The sequence below is a fragment of the Ursus arctos genome, unplaced genomic scaffold (genome assembly GCF_023065955.2).
Source record: "Ursus arctos isolate Adak ecotype North America unplaced genomic scaffold, UrsArc2.0 scaffold_12, whole genome shotgun sequence".
NCBI classification, from domain to species: Eukaryota; Metazoa; Chordata; class Mammalia; order Carnivora; family Ursidae; genus Ursus; species Ursus arctos.
The window spans coordinates 45,169,124-45,189,738 of record NW_026622786.1 but is presented as its reverse complement, the minus strand read 5'-3'; the positions used below and the strand labels follow the sequence as shown (position 1 = coordinate 45,189,738).

Genomic DNA, 20,615 nt, shown 5'->3' with positions numbered 1-20,615 from the left:
CAATATCAAAATGAATAAAATACATACAAATAAATTTTAACAAAATAACTGCAAAACGTGTACAATGAAAACTATAAGACACTGCTGAATTAAAGCATATCTAAATAAATTGAGAGACAGTTCACATTCAAGAATGAGAATAGTCACTATTGTAAAGATGGTAATCTCCACAAACTGATTTATAAATTCAATGGAATCTTTATCACTATCCCAGAAGGAATCATTGCAGAAATTGACAAGCTGATCCTAAAATTCATTTGTAAATGCAAGGGACCCTGAATAGCCAAAGCAATATTGAAAAAGAAGAGCAAAGTTGGAGGACTCACACTTCCCTATTTCAAAACTTAACTACAAAGCTGCCTACAATAATCAGACTATGTGCTACTGGCATAAGGATAAATATATAGACCACTAGAATATAATTGAGAGTCCAGAAATTAACCTTATATTTTATGGCCAATAGATTTCTGACAAAGATATCCAGACAATTAGCCTGGGAAAGAATAATCTTTTCAGCAAATGGGGCTGATATAACTGAATATCTACATGCAAAAAAATGAAATGAGACCCTTACTTCACAGCACACATAAAAATTCATTCAAAATGAAACACAGTCTAAATTTCAGCTAAAATTATGAAACTTCTAGGAAAAAAACAGAAAAAAATTGTGACGTTAGAAGAAGTTCTTAAGATACAACACCAAGAAGCATGATCCATTAAAGAAAAAATTTATAACCTGGATGTCTTAAAACTCAAAATTTTTCTGCTCTACGAGAGACCATCAAGAAAATGAAAAGATGAGCTACAGGCTGAGAAAAAAAACATTTGCAATACATATATCTGATAAAGGATTTAAATCTATATATCTACTTTTACAACACAATAATGAGACAAAGAACCCACTTTCAAAATGAGCAAAAAATTTGTATAGACATTTGACAAAATATAATTGATAAGCAGATGAAAAATACTTATCACCATTACTCATTAGGGAATTAAAAATTAAAACCAAAATAAAATACCACTTTATACCTACTAGTATGTCTACAGTGTAAAATACAAAAACTACTAAGTGTTTGAAAGGACATACAGAAACTAGAACCCTCATGCATTTTGGTTTCTATTGTTTTAGAAAGCAATTGGGTTTCTTACAAAATTAAGCATAAACTTACCATACATACCAACAATTACACTCCTAAGAATCTACCCAAGAAATTTGAAAACAAATGTCTACACAAAAACGTGTAAGTCGGTGTTCATAACAGCATCATTCATAATAGCAAAAACTGAAAATAATCTAAATGTCATCAACTGGTGAAAGAACAAAAGAATGTACTATATTCATATAATGGAAAATTACTCAGCAATCAAAACTAACTACTGATACGTGCTATAACATAAATGAGCCTCAAACACATCACACTAAGTGAATGAAGGCAGCTGCATAAGACTATATATGGTATGACTTGATTCATATAAAATGTTTAGAAAGCAAATTTGTAGAAACAGAAACCAGACCAATGGTACCTAAGACTGAGGGTGGGAGTCAAGATTAACTGCAAATGGGAAAGAGGGAAACTTTTGGAGTGGTGGAAATCTCTAACACTGGAATGTGGAGATGGTTATAGAGCAACATTAATTTACTAAAATCATTAAATCATACATACAAAATGAGTGAATTTTATAGTATAAGCTATATCTCCTTAAAGCTATTAAAAATAATAGAAACCAAGAATATATTTCTCTAAAGTTTGATATTTTTATGCTCAGCAATTTTTATTCAGTAGGCATAAAAGCTTCTGTAAATTCTCAGATATAAGATATTACTAATGTATTCACTAGTTTATGAAATTTTAGATAAATGATACATTACCTTTTTCAAAGCAGGGCAGAAATTAAAGAAAAGTCGGTGGTTATATGCTTTGAATCTTTCAGGAAGATGCCAGTTCTGAATTATTTCTTCATCAGAAATTACATGATAATCCAGTGCTTTGAGAGGCCATATACTGTTGACAAGAACATGTCTGTATCCTTTTTTAAGGCTCACTGGACAATCGAACATAGTGAGGGCAATGAGACTTGGACAGGCAGATAACATACATATATTCTTTAACTTTGCAAACCCATTGTCATGAAGATAGAGAAGTTTTAGTTTCTTCAATCCACTCCAAAATTTGGTATCTGGTAGACTCTTTATCTGAAATATTATTAATAATAACATCTTAAATACAAATATTAATTTTCTATAAATTACATGGAAAATGGAAAAACATTAAACATCTTCTAAAATTAAGTATTTTCCAAAATGGCAAATTTCTCATTAAAAAGCTGCAAAAGAATCTCTAATTATCCAATGGTGTCTGGAGTAAAAACATAATACATAGCTCATCTGGAATAGGTTATCATTATCAGTATAATTAAATGAATAGACATATATACTTTGTTCAGTAAAAATTCCTTTGTAGTAGGCTAATTCTAAAATTTTCTAAACATAAAGATTTAAGGAGCCATATCAATCAATGTGATACACCACATTAACAAAAATGAAGGATAAATCAAATGATCATCTCAATAGATAGAGAAAAGGAATTTGACAAAACTCAAAATTTATTCATGATAAAAACTCTCAACAGTATCTATATGTAGATACAGAGGGAATGGACCTCAACATAATAAAGGCCACATATGACAAGCCCACAGACAACATCATATTCAATGGGGAAAACTGAAAGCTTTTCTTTAAGATCAGGAACAAGGCAAGGATGTCCACTCTTTCCACTTTTATTCAACCCAGTGTTAAAAGTTTCAGCCAGAGTAATTAATCAAGGAAAAGAAACAAAAGGCATGCAAATCAGAAAGGAAGAACAAAACTGTCAGAATTTGCAGATGACACATTACATACAGAAAATTCTAAAGACTTCACCAAAAAATTCTTACAACTAATAAATCAATTAATAAAGTTGTGGGATACAAAATAAATATACAAATATCTGCTGCATTTCTATACACTAATAATAAGCTATAAGAAAGAAAAATTAAGAACACAAACCCAGGGGTGCCTGGGTGGTGCAGTCATTAAGCATCTGCCTTCGGCTCAGGGCGTGATCCTGGCGTTATGGGATCGAGCCCCACATCAGGCTCCTCCGCTATGAGCCTGCTTCTTCCTCTCCCACTCCCCCTGCTTGTGTTCCCTCTCTCGCTGGCTGTCTATCTCTCTGTCAAATAAATAAATAAAATCTTAAAAAAAAAAAAAAAAAGAACACAAACCCATTTAAAATTGCATCAAAAAGAGTAAAATACCTAGAATGAATTTAACCAAGGAGGGGAAAGATCTGCATAATGAAAACTATAAGGCCTGGATGAAAGAAAGTGTAAGAGACAAATAAATGGAAAGATATTCCATGCTCTGGACTGACAGAATAAATGTTGTTAAAATAATATTACCCCAAACAATCTACATATTCAGTGTAATCCCTTCTAAATTCCAAAGGCATTTCTCAAAGAAATAGAAAAAAGAACCCCAAAATGTATATGGAAACACAGAAGATCCTGAATAGCCAAAGCAATCCTGAAAGAGAATAAAACTGGAGGCATCATGCACCCTGATTTTAAACTATATTAAAAACCTACAGTAATCAAAACAGTATGGCACTGGCATAAAAACAGACACACAGATCAATGTAACAGAACTCAGAGACCAGAAAAAAACCCATGAATAGATGGTCAGTTGATTCATGATGGAGTCAATATACAATGGAGAAAGGGCAGTCTTTTCACAAATTTGCATATCACCCTTGCACCGCAGCAATGCTAATCTTCTCTGTATCGTTCCATTTTTAGTATATATGCTGCCAAAGCAAGCACAAGGGCAGTCTTCAATAAATGGTGTTAGGAAAACTGGACAGCAACATGTTAAAAAAAAAAAAAAGCCATGAAACTGGACCTCTATCTTATACCATACACAAAAATTAGCTCAAAATGGATTAAAGTCTGAAACCTAAGACCTGAAAATATAAAACTAAAAGAAAACATAGGCAGTACACTTCTTCACAATAGCCTTGGTGGTGATTTTTGGTTTTGACACAAAAAGCAAAGGACACAAAAGCAAAAAATACATCACGCAAAAATACATCAAACTAAGAAGCTTCTGCACAGCAAAGGAAACCATCAAAAAAATGAAAAGGCAAGCTACTGAATGGAAGAAAATGTATGCAAATCATATACGTAATAAGGGGATAATACCCAAAATATATACAGAACTCATACAACTCAATACCAAAATAAAATCCAATTAAAAATGGGCAGTGGATCTGAATAGACATTTCCTAAAGAAAACATCCAGATGGCCAACATGGTACACGAAGAGATGATCACCATCAATAATCCTCAGGGAAATACAAATCAAAACCACAATGAGATATCACTTCACACCTGCTAGAATGGCCATTATCCAAAGGACAAGAAATAACAAGTGTTTGCAAGGATGTGGAGAAAAGGGATCCCTTATGCGCTGCTAATGGGAATGAAAATTGGTACGATCACCGTGGAAAACGGTATGGAGATTCCTCAAAAAAAAAAAAAAAAATTCAATTACCATATGATCCAACAATTCTACTTCTCAATATTTATCTGAAGACAAGGAAAACACTGACTCAAAAAGATATATGTACCCCCCCACATTCATTCTAGCATCACTTACTATAGCCAAGACATGTAAGCAGCCTAAGTGTCCACAGACAGATAAATGGATAAAGAAAATGTGCTATATATCCAATCATCATGTTGTACAGATGAACTTAATATAATGTTATATGTCAATTATGTCATTAAAAAATTTAAAAGGCCAGAGCATTTTTAATCCAAACTATTAATTTAAGAAGTAAAATATACCAAATCACACAGTGTTTATATATTTCTAACTCAAAAGTTTTGTTGAAATTCAAAAATTTTTTAAAGTAATCTCCACATCCAACGTGGGGCTCGAACTCATGACCCAAAGATCAAGAGTCACTTGCTCTAACGACTGAGCCAGCCAGGCGGCCCTTAAATTTTAAATTTTGTAGTTATATATACTCTATTTATTTTTAAATTTTTGTATATATTTTTTATAAAAAATTGGGAGAAATACTGGGATAGATAGCATGTTTTTAAATATCAATTTCATTTATATACAAATATCTAAAATGTCTATTGCTTACCTGATTTCCATGGAGATCAAGTTTGACTAATTTTATGCAACTCTGAAGTGGATGAATATCTGTAATAAAATTGTTTGAGAAGATGCATACTCTAAGAGAGATACAGGATTGCAAATTTTCCATAGATTTTAAATGAAGGCCACTGAACTTCACAAAAACAAAATCTTTTTGATCTTCAATCACGTTTTCATTATAGTGACTCCATTCTTCATGACTGGTTAGCTCTTCTGTTATTGTTCCATGAAACATCTAGGAAAAATGGGAAATAGCTTAGAAAAGGTTTTTCAACTTCCAAAAATAAATCTGAAAACAAACAAAAAATTTGCTAAAGTTAGTGAGAATACAATGGGTAAAAAAGGTGAAAAAAATCTAATTCGTAAGTGAAATCTAAAAATAATAATAATAATAAACAAAAAAAGCACAATCAGACCTATAAATCAGAGAATAAATTGATAGTTGCCAGACAAGAGGGGGCTGAGCAAAGTAGGTGAAGGGGAGAGGGAAATATAGGCCTCCAGTTATGGAATGAATGAATCACAAGAATAAAAGACACAGCATAAGGAATACAGTCAATGGAATTGTAATAGTGATGTAATGGGACAGATGGTAGCTACATATGTGGTGAACACAGCATAATGTATAAAATTGTTAAATCACTAAGTGGTATAACTGAAACTAACGTAACATCATGTATCAACTGTACTCAAAAAATTCAAAAAAATTAATCCCATAAAACCTTCTAATTCAAAGCATTTTAAAAGTATGACATTTATATAACTACAAATCAAAAATGTTATCATTGTCCTTGCCAATCAACTAATCAATCAGTAAAAGGAAAAAAAAAATTCCTTTTTCCTAGAATACTTAGAGAATATGGAATTCGGTGAAACAGTTAAGAGAAAAACATCGCTTCTAGGCAAGAAAACTAAAACAAAGAAAATTACACCTTATTATACCTTGTATAATAATTCTGTTTAAATATTATGCTAAATAAAGAAATGCACTGAATGATAAACTTCCAAGTCAGGATAATGCTAACATTTGTGTAAGAGGCTGAAAAATGTAACTAAATGAAATTAAGGCGCAATACAGGGTTTCAACTGTTATAAATTTCTTAGAGACAATTTGCAATCACATTATTTATTTTTATGTTCAATTCAAGTAGGCAATTAAGATCTGGAATTCTAACGGTTTTAAAATTTGACTAATTTAAGTTTATGAAAACTTTCTGGATCAAAGCTCTTTAATGTAATTTTACATAGTATTTCTCATATATTTGAAATTTCCCTTACTGTAGGTAATTTTAGCTTTCACAAAACACAGTCACCCAGTGATAGTTTAGAAGAGAATATTTGAACTCAAGTGGCCTACCTGAGAGCATTTAGTAAGATTAGCTACCTTCCCTATTGGAAGAATCTCTCCCATGTGGAAGTAAATTAGCTTAGCATAATTCAAATGAAAACAAATGTGGAAATCCAGATAAACTCTCACACTCTTTCAAGAGATTAGGTACTTTTTATATCCTAGCCAAAGCCTAAAACTGTAATCTTCAAACTCTTAAGTACCACCTAAGGAATTCAACAGAAAGCAGATTCCTAGGCCACATATCATATCTACATTATCAGCGGGCCAAGGAATCTGTAATTGAGCATGCACCTGGGTAAGTCATAGACACCTTGAGAAAGACTAGCCTTAAAGTACAAGTAAAACAGTTTTCCAAATATAAAGACCCTGACATAAAATAAACAGATGTGAAAAAATCTTTACAAACTTATCAAGGTCTATAACTCCTGAAATGAAAGGCAATGTATAAAAGGTATCCCGTCATTTGGGATCCCTATTTAGAAAAGACCTTAAGTCTTTCCTCAGGCACTCCTCTCAAAAACCTATTTTTTCCATTTTGGCCTAATACAGGCAAACTCTTGTTTATAACAGGGGTTTATGAGAGACCATATCTCGGGCATAAATCAGGATGTTTCAAGACAATGGGGTGCTCAAAAGTTTCAGCTATAGAATCCAATTTTTGAGTCAATAGCAATTCTGTCAGAAATCTGCAAAGTGAGAGTCATATACCAAACTACTTTTTCCTTTCTTTTTTTAGCCAAGTGATTTTTTAAAATTATTAGTAGACTTAATTTTTTTAGAGCTGTTTAGGTTTACAGAAAAATTGACAGTACACAGAGATCCCATATACACGCTCACCGTCAGTTCCCCCTATTAACATCTTGCATTAGTGTTGTATATTTATTATAATTTATGATCCAATCTTAATGCATTATTATTAACTAAAGTTAAAGTGTTTTAGATCATAGCTCATAGCAAAATCTCTGGATAAACAAAACACATCAACATGGAACAGCAGAGAGATCCCATTTCCTCACATAAAGCTGAAGCTGACTTGACACCTTTTGTCAATGCACTGGTACATGTGTGTGTACAGACAGTGACACATAGATAAACTATTATTTCAAGCATCCATTGTTCACACAGATTATTCCATCTCTAATAGTTTATTCTGATATTTCTTTGTAGAAGATATAATCCTCCTAGCATTTATTTTTGGGGATTCTAAATAGTGTTACTGAGTATAGTTACTGTCTTTAAACTTATCACAAGCAATGAAAGATTTTTATTTTAAACTTTTCTGTATTAATGTGATTTGTATGTCACTTGAACATGATGTCAATAATCTACCACTGGTATTACTCAAAAGTAGAATTTTTTTCCATTTCCTTTATTGATCTCAGACATACTAGATAATCTGACTAAATGAAAGGCTGTACAATTGCTTAAGCATTCTATCTTTAGCTATTAATTGATCAACCTTCTTACTTACTCGGTGACAATCACCAACACTGTTTTGTGAAGTTAATTGATAATGAAACATAAGATAACATTGCCCTCTTCCTCAAAATGCCTAAATATGTTCAAAATAATTTTTTAAATAATACCTACTGAGTTAGTATGATTAGTATTATTGCCTCACTTGAAAATTTTTTCTTACAGCTAAGACATATATTCTAAGGAAGAAATTATTAAGTCATACAAATCCAAATTTGAGATAATCTTCATGACAGTTCTTAATTGAATATCATTTTATTCATTTTGGACAACTACTTCCTAGTTTTAATTACAAAGATGTCAATTAAAGACATATTAAAAAATCTTCTGCAATATTAAATACCAAAATGATTTGGGAACTAAAATTTCATGGCTTCAGAATTTCAAAAAAATCTAGGTTGCCTAATTATTTTATGTTTAAATGTAAACTCCATGAAAACAATAAAATTAACTATGTGGTGAAGTAAAATTGAATTGCTGAAATATTAATTTTTAATTAAATAATTAGAAGTCTAAACAGTTAACAATAATGGATTCTTAATGAAATATGCTGAACTTTGCTATGCTGAACCCTGCTATTTAAGGATGTCATACTTCTCTCTTGGTGTAATTCTCTTCAGCAAATCATTGTCTAATTAACTCTTAGTCATTTACATTCCTGTACCATGCCTATATCCCCAATTTAGAAATTATATATTTATATGTTATATAATTTAAATGTTGTCTTTCCAATTAAATTACATACACCCTGAGGTCAGGAGGGCACTTGTTTTGTAGTTTTCATAGTTTAGCATGGGACCTAGAACTGAATCATCTTTCAATAAATATGGCTTCTTTTTTTTTTTTTTTTACTTTCCTCAGAGAAATAGTAAATTTAGAGGAAGAAAATTTTAAGACTTCTATTCCTGAATAATCAATGGGTCAAAGAAGAAATCAAAGTGAAATTAAAAAAAAAACTGGAAACAACTGAAAACTGAAAAACGAAAACAAACTGAAAATTGGAAAAAGGAAACAAATGAAAAAATCCAAAAAAACATCCCAACACATACAGAATGCAGCAAAAGCAATTCTAACCAGGAATCTTATGGTGATAAATGCATACATTAAAAAAAATCTCAAAAAAGCTAACTTCTTACCTCTAGGAACTAGAGAAAAAACAATAAACTATACCCAAGTTAGCAGAACAAAGGAAATTAAAAAGATCAGAGCAGAAATAAAGGAAATAAAGAAAATAAGAAAAGATCAACAAAACTAAGGGTTGGGTTTTGAAAGAATAAACAAAATTGGCCACCTTTAGCTAGATTGAACAACAATCACCACTAAAAATAAAGGAGGACCCAAATAAATAAAGTTAGAAATTAAAGAGAGGACATTGTACTGATATCAAAGAAATACAAGGAATTATGAGAATACTATGAACAATTATACACCAACAAATTAAACAACCTAGGAGAAATGGATAAATTCCTAGAAACATACAGTCTACTAAGACCTATTCCTAAAGAAAAAAGAACATCTGAACAGACTAATTACTAGTAAGAAGATTGAATCAATAATTAAAAACCTCCCAACAAAGAAAAGTCAGTGACAGAGAGATTAATTGGCAAATTCTATCAAACATTTAAAGAAGAATGAATGCCAGTCCTTTTCAAACTCTTCCAAATAGTTGAACAGGATAAAACACTTCCAAAACTCATTTTATAAGACCATCATTACCCTGATACCAAAGGCAGATAAGGGTACTAGAAAAAAGAAAAATACAAGCCAATATCCCTAATGAATATACATGCAAAATTTCTGTACAAAATTCTAGCAAATCAAATTCAACAGCATTTTAAAAAAAATCAAATACCATGATCAAGTGGGATTTATCCCTGGGATGCAAGAATGGTTCAACAACACAGATCGATCAGTACAATGTATCTTATTAATGGTACAAAAGACAAAAATCATATGATCATCTCAATAGATGCAGAAAAAAGCATTTGATGAATCAAATCCTTACAGATGAAAATTCTAAACAAAGAGGGTATAAAAGGATTACAATTCAACATAACAAAGGCCATATATGGCAAGTCAACAGCTAACATTCTATTCAATGGTGAAAGGTTGAAAGATTCTTTTCTAAGATCAGGAAAAAAGCAAAAGTCCCCACTCTCACCATTCCTGTTCAACATAAGACTAGAAATCCTAGCTAGAGTGATCAGTTAAGAAAAGGAATCCAAATAAGAAAGGTAGAAGTAAATTTTCTGTTTGCAGATAACATATTTATTTTATTTTTTTTATTATGGTATGTTAATCACCATACAGTACATCATTAGTTTTTGATGTAGTGTTCCATGATTCACTGTTGGCATATAACATGATATTATATATGGAAAATCCTCAAGAATCCATGAAAAATGTGAGAATAAACAATTTCAGTAAAGATGAGGGCACAAAATAAACACACAAAAGTCAGTTTCATTTTATATATACTAACAATGAGGTATCTGAAAAAGAAGTAAAGGAACCAATCCTCTTATAATAGCATTAAAAAGAATAAAGTACTTAAGGAATAAATATATCCAAGGAGGTAAAAGATCTGTACACAGAAATCTCTAAGACATTAATGAAAGAAAATAAAGACACAAACAAATGGAAAGATCCTGTGTTCAGGAACAGTTAATACTCTTAAAATGTCCATTCTATCCTAAGCTATCTACAGATTCAAAGCAATTCGTATTAAAATTCAAATGGCACTTTTCAAAGAAACAGGAAAAATAATCCTAAAATTCATATGGGACAATAACAACAACAACCCAAGAAACTCAACTAGGCAAAACAATCTTGAAAAAGAAAATGAAGCTGGAGGGCTCATACTTCCTGACTTTAAAACATATTATAAATACACAGTAATCAAAAGAGTATGGTACTGGCATAAAAACAGGTACACAGACCAATTTGAAAGAATAGAGAGCCCAGAAATAAACCTACCCATATATGGTCAACTAATATTTGACAAAGGAACAAAGACAAGTCAATGGGGAGAGGACAATATCTTTAATAAGTGGTGTTGAGAAAACTGGATATTCACTGGAAAAAGAATTAAATCTGACCTCTTACATCCCCTTATAAAAAATCTCAAAATTATTTCAAAAATTAAATCAAAAGACTTAAATATAGGACTGGGAACCATAAAACTCCTAGAAGAAAGCATAAGGAAAAAGCTCCTTGACACTGGTCGTAGCAATGATTTTTGGATATGACAACAAAATCAAAGGCAACAAAAGCAAAAATCAAAAAGTAGGGCTACATCACACTAAGAAGCTTCTGCACAGAAAAGAAACAATAAACAAAATGAAGAGGCAAACTACGGAATGGGAGAAAATATTTGCAATTAATCTAATAAGGGTTAAATATTCAAATATAAAAGGAACTCATACAAATCAGTAGCAATAATCATCATCATCACCATCATCATCATCTAATTTTAAAATAGGCAGAGGACTTGAACACTATTTTTTTCCAAAAAAAGATATATAAATGGCCAACACATATATAAGAAGATGATCAACATCACTAATCATCAGGGAAATGGAAATCAAAACCATAATGAGATACCACCTCATACATGGTAGAATTTCTACATTCAAAAAGACAAGAAATATCATTGGGTAAGATGTGGAGAAGAGGGAACAAACCTTTGAGCACTGTTGGTAAGAATGTGAACTGATATAGCAACTATGGAAAATAGTATGGGGGTTCCTCAAAAAATTAAAAATGGGACTACCATATGATCTAGCAATTCCACTTTGTGCTTATATCCAAAGGAAATGAAATAATTATCTTGTAGAGATATCTGCACCTCCCATGTTCATTACAGCATTATTTACAACAGCCAAGGTATGGAAACAACCTAAGTGCCCACTGACAGATGAACAGCTAAAAAAATGTAATAAATGTAATAGTTATATATATATATATATATATATATATATATATATATATATATATATATATATATATTTTTTACACAATACACACATACATGCACAATGGAATATTGTTCAGCCATGAGAAAGAAGGAACTCCTGCCATCTTCTACAATATAGATGGATTTTAAAGGGTTTATAGTAAGTGAAATAAGTCAGAAAAAAAACAAAAACTGTATGATCTCATTTAATGTAAAATCTAAAGAAGTTGAACCCATTTAAACAGAGTAAACCGTTGGTTGCCAATATAAAAAACTATGACCTGTGAAATTGTCTTTTAAAAGTGGATGGAAAATAAAGACCCTCAGACAAACAAAAATTGAGGGAATTTGTTGCCAATAGATCTGCCTTGCAAGAAATGTTAAAAGCAGTTTGCTAGAAAGAAAATAATATAGTTCAGAAACTCAGATCTATATAAAGAAAAGAAGAGCAGTGGGGAAGAAACAAGTGAAGATAAAATAAAAAGCTTTTATTCTTCTTATTCCTAGTTTATCTAACGGGTAACAGTTTGCTCAAATACTAATGGCAAAAGTGTATTTGATTATCTATGCATAAATATGTATATTTAAGTCATATATATAAATAAAATGAATGGCAGCAATGATATAAGAACAAGAGGGAGGAATTAGAAATATCTTGTTATTAAAAGATATTTACACCACATGTGAAGTAGTATATGTTATTTGAGAGTGGACTTCAATTACTGCAATCTCAAGGGCAACTAATAAAAAAATGAAAAAAAAAGAAAATAAATATGCTGAGATAAGATAGAAAATGAAATCATATACAATGCTCAATTAAACCACAAAAAGCAGAAAAGAGTAGAAGGCTAAAACTGGAACACAAACAAGAGCAATGAATAAAAAACAGTACCAAATATAGTAGATATTAATTCAACTATAGAAATAATCGCTTTAAACATCAATGGTCAAAGCACCAACACAAAGACATCGTGGATCAAAGTTAGAGTGGATCAAAAAATCACGTCAACTATACATTGTCTGGGAATTGTACTTTAAATGTACAGACAAATATAAATTAAAAGTAAAGTGATGGGGTGAATTCTACCAAATATTCAAACAATTAATACCAATCCTTCTTATACTCTTCTAAAGAAGGAGAGGAGAAAACATTCCAAACTCATTTTATGTGATCAGCATTATCCTGATACCAAAACTAGAGATGGACACTACAAAAAAAGTCATAGACCATTATCTCTGATGAACACAGATGCAAAAATCCTCAACAAGATATTAACAAACTAAGTTCAACAATGCATTAAAAGGATCATACACCACAATGAAGTGGGATTTATGCCTGGCAATAAAGGATAGATCAACATCCACAATCCAATACATGTGATTATACACCATACTGACAAAATGAAGGGTAAAAATCATATGATAATCTTTACAGCTGCAGAAAAAGCACCTGACAAAATTCAACATTAATTTATGATAAACTGAGTATTTCAACAAAGGGTATAGACAGAACATAACTCAACATAATAAAGGCCATATATGACAAATCCACGGATAACATCATACACGACAGTAAAAGCTAAAAGCTTTTCCTCTAAGACCAGGAACAAGACAAGGATGCCCACTCTCACTACGTTTATTCAACATAGTATTAGCAGTCTAGAGAGTAATTAGGCAAGAAAGAAATAAAAAACATCCAAATTGGAAAGAAGAAGTAAATTTGTCACTACTTGCAGATAACATATTATTCACAGAAAACCCTGGAGACTCCACCAAAAAACTGTGAATAAGGGAATTCAGTATAGCTGCAGGCAACAAAAGCAACGAAAATAATCAACTATCAGAAAGAGAATTTAATAAAACAATCCTATTTAAAATAGCATCAAAAAGAAAAGAATACCTAGGAATAAATTTAGCAATGGAAGGAAAAGACCCATACGCTTAAATTAATTAATTAAACTGAAAAAGAAACAAATAAATGGAAAGCTATTTCATGCTCATGAACTGGAAGAATTAACATTGTTAAATGACCATACTACCCAAAGCAATCTACATATGCAGCACTATTTCTAGCTAATTTTCAATGGCATTTTTTACAGAAATATAACAAACAATCCTAAATTCGTATAAAACCACAAAAAAGCCTAAATAGCCAAAGCAATCTTGAAAAAGAACAAAGGTGGAGGCATTATGCTCCTTAATTTCAAACTGCATTACAAAGCTATAGTAATCAAAACAGTATGGTATTGGCATTAAAAAAATATATAGTTAAATGCAACGGAATAGAGAGACCAGAAATAAACCCACACATAGATGGTCAATTGATTTATAACATAACAGCCAAGAATATACAATGAGGAAAGAAGAGTTTCCTCAATAAATGTTGTCAGGAAAACTGGAACAGCAACATGCAAAAGAATAAAACTAGACCACTATCTTATACCATACACAAAAATTAACTCGAAATAAAGACTTGAACTTAAAACCTAAAACTCCAAAAAGAAAACATAGGCAGTACACTTCTTCACAATAGCCTTGGTGGTGATTTTTGGTTTTGACACAAAAAGCAAAGGACACAAAAGCAAAAAATACATCACGCAAAAATACATCAAACTAAGAAGCTTCTGCACAGCAAAGGAAACCATCAAAAAAATGAAAAGGCAAGCTACTGAATGGAAGAAAATGTATGCAAATCATATACGTAATAAGGGGATAATACCCAAAATATATACAGAACTCATACAACTCAATACCAAAATAAAATCCAATTAAAAATGAGCAGTGGATCTGAATAGACATTTCCTAAAGAAAACATCCAGATGGCCAACATGGTACACGAAGAGATGATCACCATCAATAATCCTCAGGGAAATACAAATCAAAACCACAATGAGATATCACTTCACACCTGCTAGAATGGCCATTATCCAAAGGACAAGAAATAACAAGTGTTTGCAAGGATGTGGAGAAAAGGGAACCCTTATGCGCTGCTAATGGGAATGAAAATTGGTACGATTACTGCGGAAAACGGTATGGAGATTCCTCAAAAAAAAAAAAATGCAACTACCATATGATCCAACAATTCTACTTCTCAATATTTATCTGAAGACAAGGAAAACACTGACTCAAAAAGATATATGTACCCCCCCACATTCATTCTAGCATCACTTACTATAGCCAAGACATGTAAGCAGCCTAAGTGTCCACAGATAAACGGATAAAGAAAATGCGGCATATACATAAAATGGAGTATTATTCAGCCATAAGAAAGAATGAAATCCTGCTATTTGCAACAACATAGATGGACCCTGATCGCATTATACCAAGTGAAATAAATCAAAGAAAAACAAGTGCTGGATGATCTCATTCATATGTAGCATTTGAAGACAAAAACAAAAAATCAAACTCATATATACAAACAGACTGGTGGTACAGAGGCAGGGGTAGGGGTTGGCAAAATTGGACAAGAGGTCAAATGGTACAAATTTTCAGTTATAAAATAAATAGGTCAAGAGGAGGTAATGCACAGCCTGATGACTTTGGTTAATAACATCGTATTGCATATTTGAGAGTTCCTAGAGAGTACATCTTAAAAGTTCTCATCACGTGAAAAAAAATTTTTGTAACTACACATGATGAAGGATGTTAACTAACTGTGCTGATCATTTCACAATATATACAAATACTAATCATTATGCTGTATAGCTGGAACAAATATATTATGTGTCAATTACACCCCAATTGAAAAGTATAATAAAAATGATGGATATGAAAAAAAAGATAGTATATATAGATATTCATTTAATACCAAAAAATCCTTAATGTCTTAAATGGTATAATTAACTAAATAAACTATTTTATACAGTCAATGGAATACTATGAAAGCATTAAAACTGATACTGTAGAATAGTTAACCACAGGAAAAGTTGTTGATAAATAACCAAGTCATTGTTTTTGTTTAGAAATATTTTTCACTAAAAAAAAAAGGAATATTTTCACTGAATTGTACAGTTTAAAGGGGTGAGTTTTATGGTATGTTAATTAATTTTCAATTAAAAATATTCATTCTTCTGTGGCACACATTAAAAAAGGTAAAAAATAAAAAGTTAAGTAATGGAGAAAGGTATACCATGCTAACACTAATCAAAAGAAAGCTAAAAGCTTTAATAGTTCAGACAGAGCAGATTTCAGAGCAAGGAAAATTATCAGGCATAAGGTGGGGTAATACAAATGATAAAAGGACAATTCTACAAGAAGACATAACAATCCTTATTGCGCATGTGCCTAAAAACAGCATTAGCACCTGAGACAAAACTGAGAGAAATGAAAAGGAGACACCAATGAATCCACTATTAGATTCGGAAGCTTCAACATCCCTCTGTCAGAAATAAATAGATTCAACAGGCAGAAAATCAGTAAGGACACAGTTGAAGTCCACAATACCATTGGTCAACTGGATAACTGACACAATCTACTACTTTATCCAACAACAGAAGATTATACCTTCTTCTCAAGTTTACATGGAATATTTGCCAAGATAGAACGTAATCTGGGCCATAAAACATAGCTTAACAAATTTAAAAGAACAGAAAGCATACAATGTCTGTTTCAGAACACAGTGGAATGAAACTAGATAACAAGAAAAGAAAGATAGCTGGAAAATATCAAAATACATGGAGATTAAACAATGTATTTCTAAATAACATATGGCTCAAAATAAATTCAAAAATATTTTGAGCTAAATGAAAATGCACCTTATCAAAATTTGTGGGTTGCAGTGAAATCAGGGCTTAGACAGTAATCTACAGCATTGAATTCACATATTAGAAAAGAAGATACAAAGTCAATAATTTAAGTTTCCACCTTGGGAAACTAAATCAAGAAGAGCAAATTAAATGCAAAGTAAGCAGAAGAAAAATAAATCGGTAATAAATATATTTTCAGTAAGTACATTTATAAAAAATATTATAATACTTGATTATATTCTCAAATATTTGGGGATGGGAGCATTTTGTTATTACCTCATCCCATAACTCTCTATAAATACCTAGAAATTCTATAAATGTTAACTTTAACCAGATCATATGAACGGTCTTTTACAATGAAAAACAACTCTTTACTTGTTTTTTCAAGTCTTAAGTGAGAGGGGAAAAAAGTGTCTCCAAACACTCTGTGGTTCCTACAATGTATATTTCTTCCTTATCTGCTAGGTTATTCAGAGTTAATGAAATGCTTAAATACTGAATCTCATCCCAGATGCCTGCAAACATTTTTGGTTCCTATTAACTGATCTGTTTTATACAGTTTAATTTTTTAAGCCATTGTCAACTGATTTTTTAGTTGGTGATATGAATTCTGCAATAATCTTAAAATCAATCTTTCTCATATAATAGGATCATTTGTATTTGTGTTCTCTGTTACATCAATATTCATCTCCATTGATAGTATTTATTTGCCAATGTATAAACAACCTTAATATTAAAAAACATTCTAGGGTAGAACACTATTCGATGAGATCAAGTTATTGCTATCTAAAGGAAAGATTAATATGTAGTTAGTAAATTATAAGATTAAATGTAGTACACTATATTTCCACTTTTTTAAGAACTAGCAGTCTACATTCAAATACAAGCTTTTTTTCAGTTATTCGAACTATTCAATTAAAGAGTCTGTCACATAACCCAATCAGTTTAAAGAAGTAAGGATTCTCATGCAACATTTAATTTTATTTCTTATTCTTTATTGCACATCAGTATAACTAGAATAACACAAATTCTCAGGCCCCATTAGTCTACATCTTAAATCTTATCTCTGCAGCTTTGGGGCCAGATGATTATACTACCCACCAAGCTGAAAACCACTGCAATTGAGAACTCCTCTTATACCTACTTAAAAGCCTGTGTACTAAGTACTGCCAATTTTAAAAACGACAATTAAAGAGGAATCCAGGCACTTTTGTTCCTTTTAGATTTTTGATAATTTTACAATTACTTTGTAAAATGCACATATAAATGTGTATATCATCAAGTTCAAATAATAATATAATGTTCACAAGGCAAATTTAAGAATAGCAACACATTACATAAAGCTTCAGGACTCCAATGACAATTTCAAAGAAGTCCTGTTGTTAAAAAGAAATCAGTATCATTGTCAGTTAACCTAGTTTGTATTGACTAAAGTACTAATTTTAAAATTATCATGCATTTTAAATCACACTGTGAAAACCATGTCTTTATAAACTATAATGTACATCAACTATAAATCTCACCTTTATTCCCAATTTTTTCATTTAAAAAAATGGTGGCAAACATATGAAGAGTAAATGCATGAGGTTATAATTAATGAATATCTAAATTAAACACTGGAAAGTAAAAACTCTTATTCTGTATGTTTATTTACTTTTCAAATGGATATTTAACAAATCTTTTCAAGAAATTTTCAAAAAAAAAATGTTTTGCTGACTGTGGCATTGACCTCTGGGCATCACACTCAGTCCCTGGAAATTTAGATGATAGGTATACAAATACATTATTATTTTAAGTAAAGAGTATATTAAAATATAATATTCGGTTTGGTGATCTATGTTATAGTAACTTATTTTGTAAGCATTAGTTATGACATTATTAAGTTGAATTCTGGACACTAGACTCCAGAATTACCACAAACTTTGCTAAGATTCTGCAAATGAAATAAAATCATGAAAAAAGTGGAAAAATAAAGATTTTTTCAAAAATCTAACTATATGAAATATAACTAGTAATATTTTACATCTATTGTGGTTGCAAACTATTTTTAGTTTAGAATGTCTGTAATAATATTTAAGTGCATCATAAACACAGCAATTATTTTTTAAGAAATACTTTTTATTTGGCCAAATAATTCATTAAGTCAATACTGTTTTGATGAAGACTTCCATGATTTTACATCACACACAAAATGTACTTTAAAAATAAAGGAGAGGAGTTCTAGAACAATTAGAATATTATATATCTCCCGACAAATGAAAATGGAATCTAGTTGGTTTGTAAGTTTACATAAAAAAATGATTCCTTAAAACATTACATTTTGGTGGTATATTCCACATGTTTCAAATAACATAAAAAGTCATTTGGAACAATGAATCAAAGATGCACTTGTAATCAAGACATCTTAATTTCTATCCTTTACATGTATTTGCTTTCTAAAATTTAGAAGGCTATATATTTCTGTCCAAAAAATTTTAAAAAGCTTTTGTGAAAACACCAGTTTTCAACTTTTATTTTTATTCCATGCTTGTAGTATAAAACTATAAGCTTGAAAAATCTAAAGGGTGATGAGCCAGAAGATGGATATAAAACAACACAAACTAATTTTAAAAAATCTAGGAAAACATCTGCATAGAAATCAACACCTCTTAAGAAATCATATAAGCAAGAAAAGAATGGAATAAAATATTTAAAGTACTGAGAGAAAAAAGAAAAGCCATCAATCTAGAATTCTGTACCCTGTGAAATTATCTTTCAAAATGAAGGAGGAACACTTTCATAGACAAACACTGAGGAAATTTGTTGCCAGTAGACCTACCTTACAAGAAATGTTAAAAGAAGTTATTTAGAGAAAAGGAATATAATATAGTTCAGAAACTCAGATCATAGAAAGCAAGGAAGAACACTGGGAAAGAAACAGTGTACATAAAATAAAAATCCTTTCTTATTCTTAATGATCTAACATAAAATTTAGTCAAAATATTAGTAGCAAATGATATATGCATCTATCTAAGTTTAGGCATATGTCATACATACATGAATGTTTATATATAAGTGAAATTAATGCAGCAAATAAGAGACAGAAGAAAAGAATTAGGTTTATTTTCTAATTATAAGGTACTTACACTACCTGGGAAGGGTAGACTGTTATTTGAAAATGGAACTGAACTAATTATAAATGTGGATTGCAAACTTTAGAGCAACCACTAAAAATGGTAAAATAAGAACTATAACCAATATACTACGAAAGAAAAGAAAATGGAATCATATACAATGCTTATTTAAAACTACAAAAGCCATAAAAAGAGTGAAGGACAGAAGACAAAAAGAAAAATGGCAACAAATAGAAAATAAGAAGGGATATTGCAAATATTAATCCAAATATATCAACCATTATGAATGTCAAAGATCCAAATGAACCAATTAAGAGAGATTATCAGATGAGATTTAAAAAAAAAAAGGCCCAATACATGTTGTCCTCAAGAAACCCACTTTAAAGGTAAAGACATATAAAATGATAGAGAAAGCTATATCATGCAGACATCAATCAAAAGAAAGCAGTAGTAGCTATATTAACTTTAAACTGGGCAGTCTTCAAAGCAAGAGAACTTATCAGGATAAAGAATGGCATTACAGCGGCTCCTGGGTTGAGTAGGTTGAGTCTGCTTTCAGCTCAGGTCATGGTCCCAACGTCCTAGAATCAAGCCCCACATCAGGCTCCCTGCTCATCGGGGAGCCTACTTCTCCCTATCCTACTCCCCGCTTGTGCCCGCTCTCTCTCTGTGTCAAATAAATAAATACAATCTTTAAAAAAAAAAAGAAAAAAAAAGAATGGCATTATAAAATAATAATAGTCATTTCTCCAAAAAACATAGC

The 20,615-nt window shown here is 31.0% G+C and overlaps 1 protein-coding gene and 1 non-coding gene across 2 annotated transcripts in view; both read right to left on the bottom strand.

Annotated features, from left to right (window-relative positions):
* LRRIQ3 (leucine rich repeats and IQ motif containing 3) overlaps positions 1-20,615 on the bottom strand; it is a 175,513-nt gene that overhangs the window by 147,166 nt on the left and 7,732 nt on the right. The window contains exons 2-3 of the mRNA XM_026497807.4: positions 5,199-5,447; positions 1,874-2,197 (exon numbers count right to left, since the gene is read on the bottom strand). Coding sequence (XP_026353592.2) covers positions 1,874-2,197; positions 5,199-5,447 — 573 coding nt within the window. The remainder of the gene's footprint in view (positions 1-1,873; positions 2,198-5,198; positions 5,448-20,615) is intronic.
* LOC113254861 (U6 spliceosomal RNA) lies at positions 3,758-3,864 on the bottom strand. Its single transcript, XR_003315983.1, has one exon. It is a non-coding gene; the product is annotated as a U6 spliceosomal RNA (small nuclear RNA).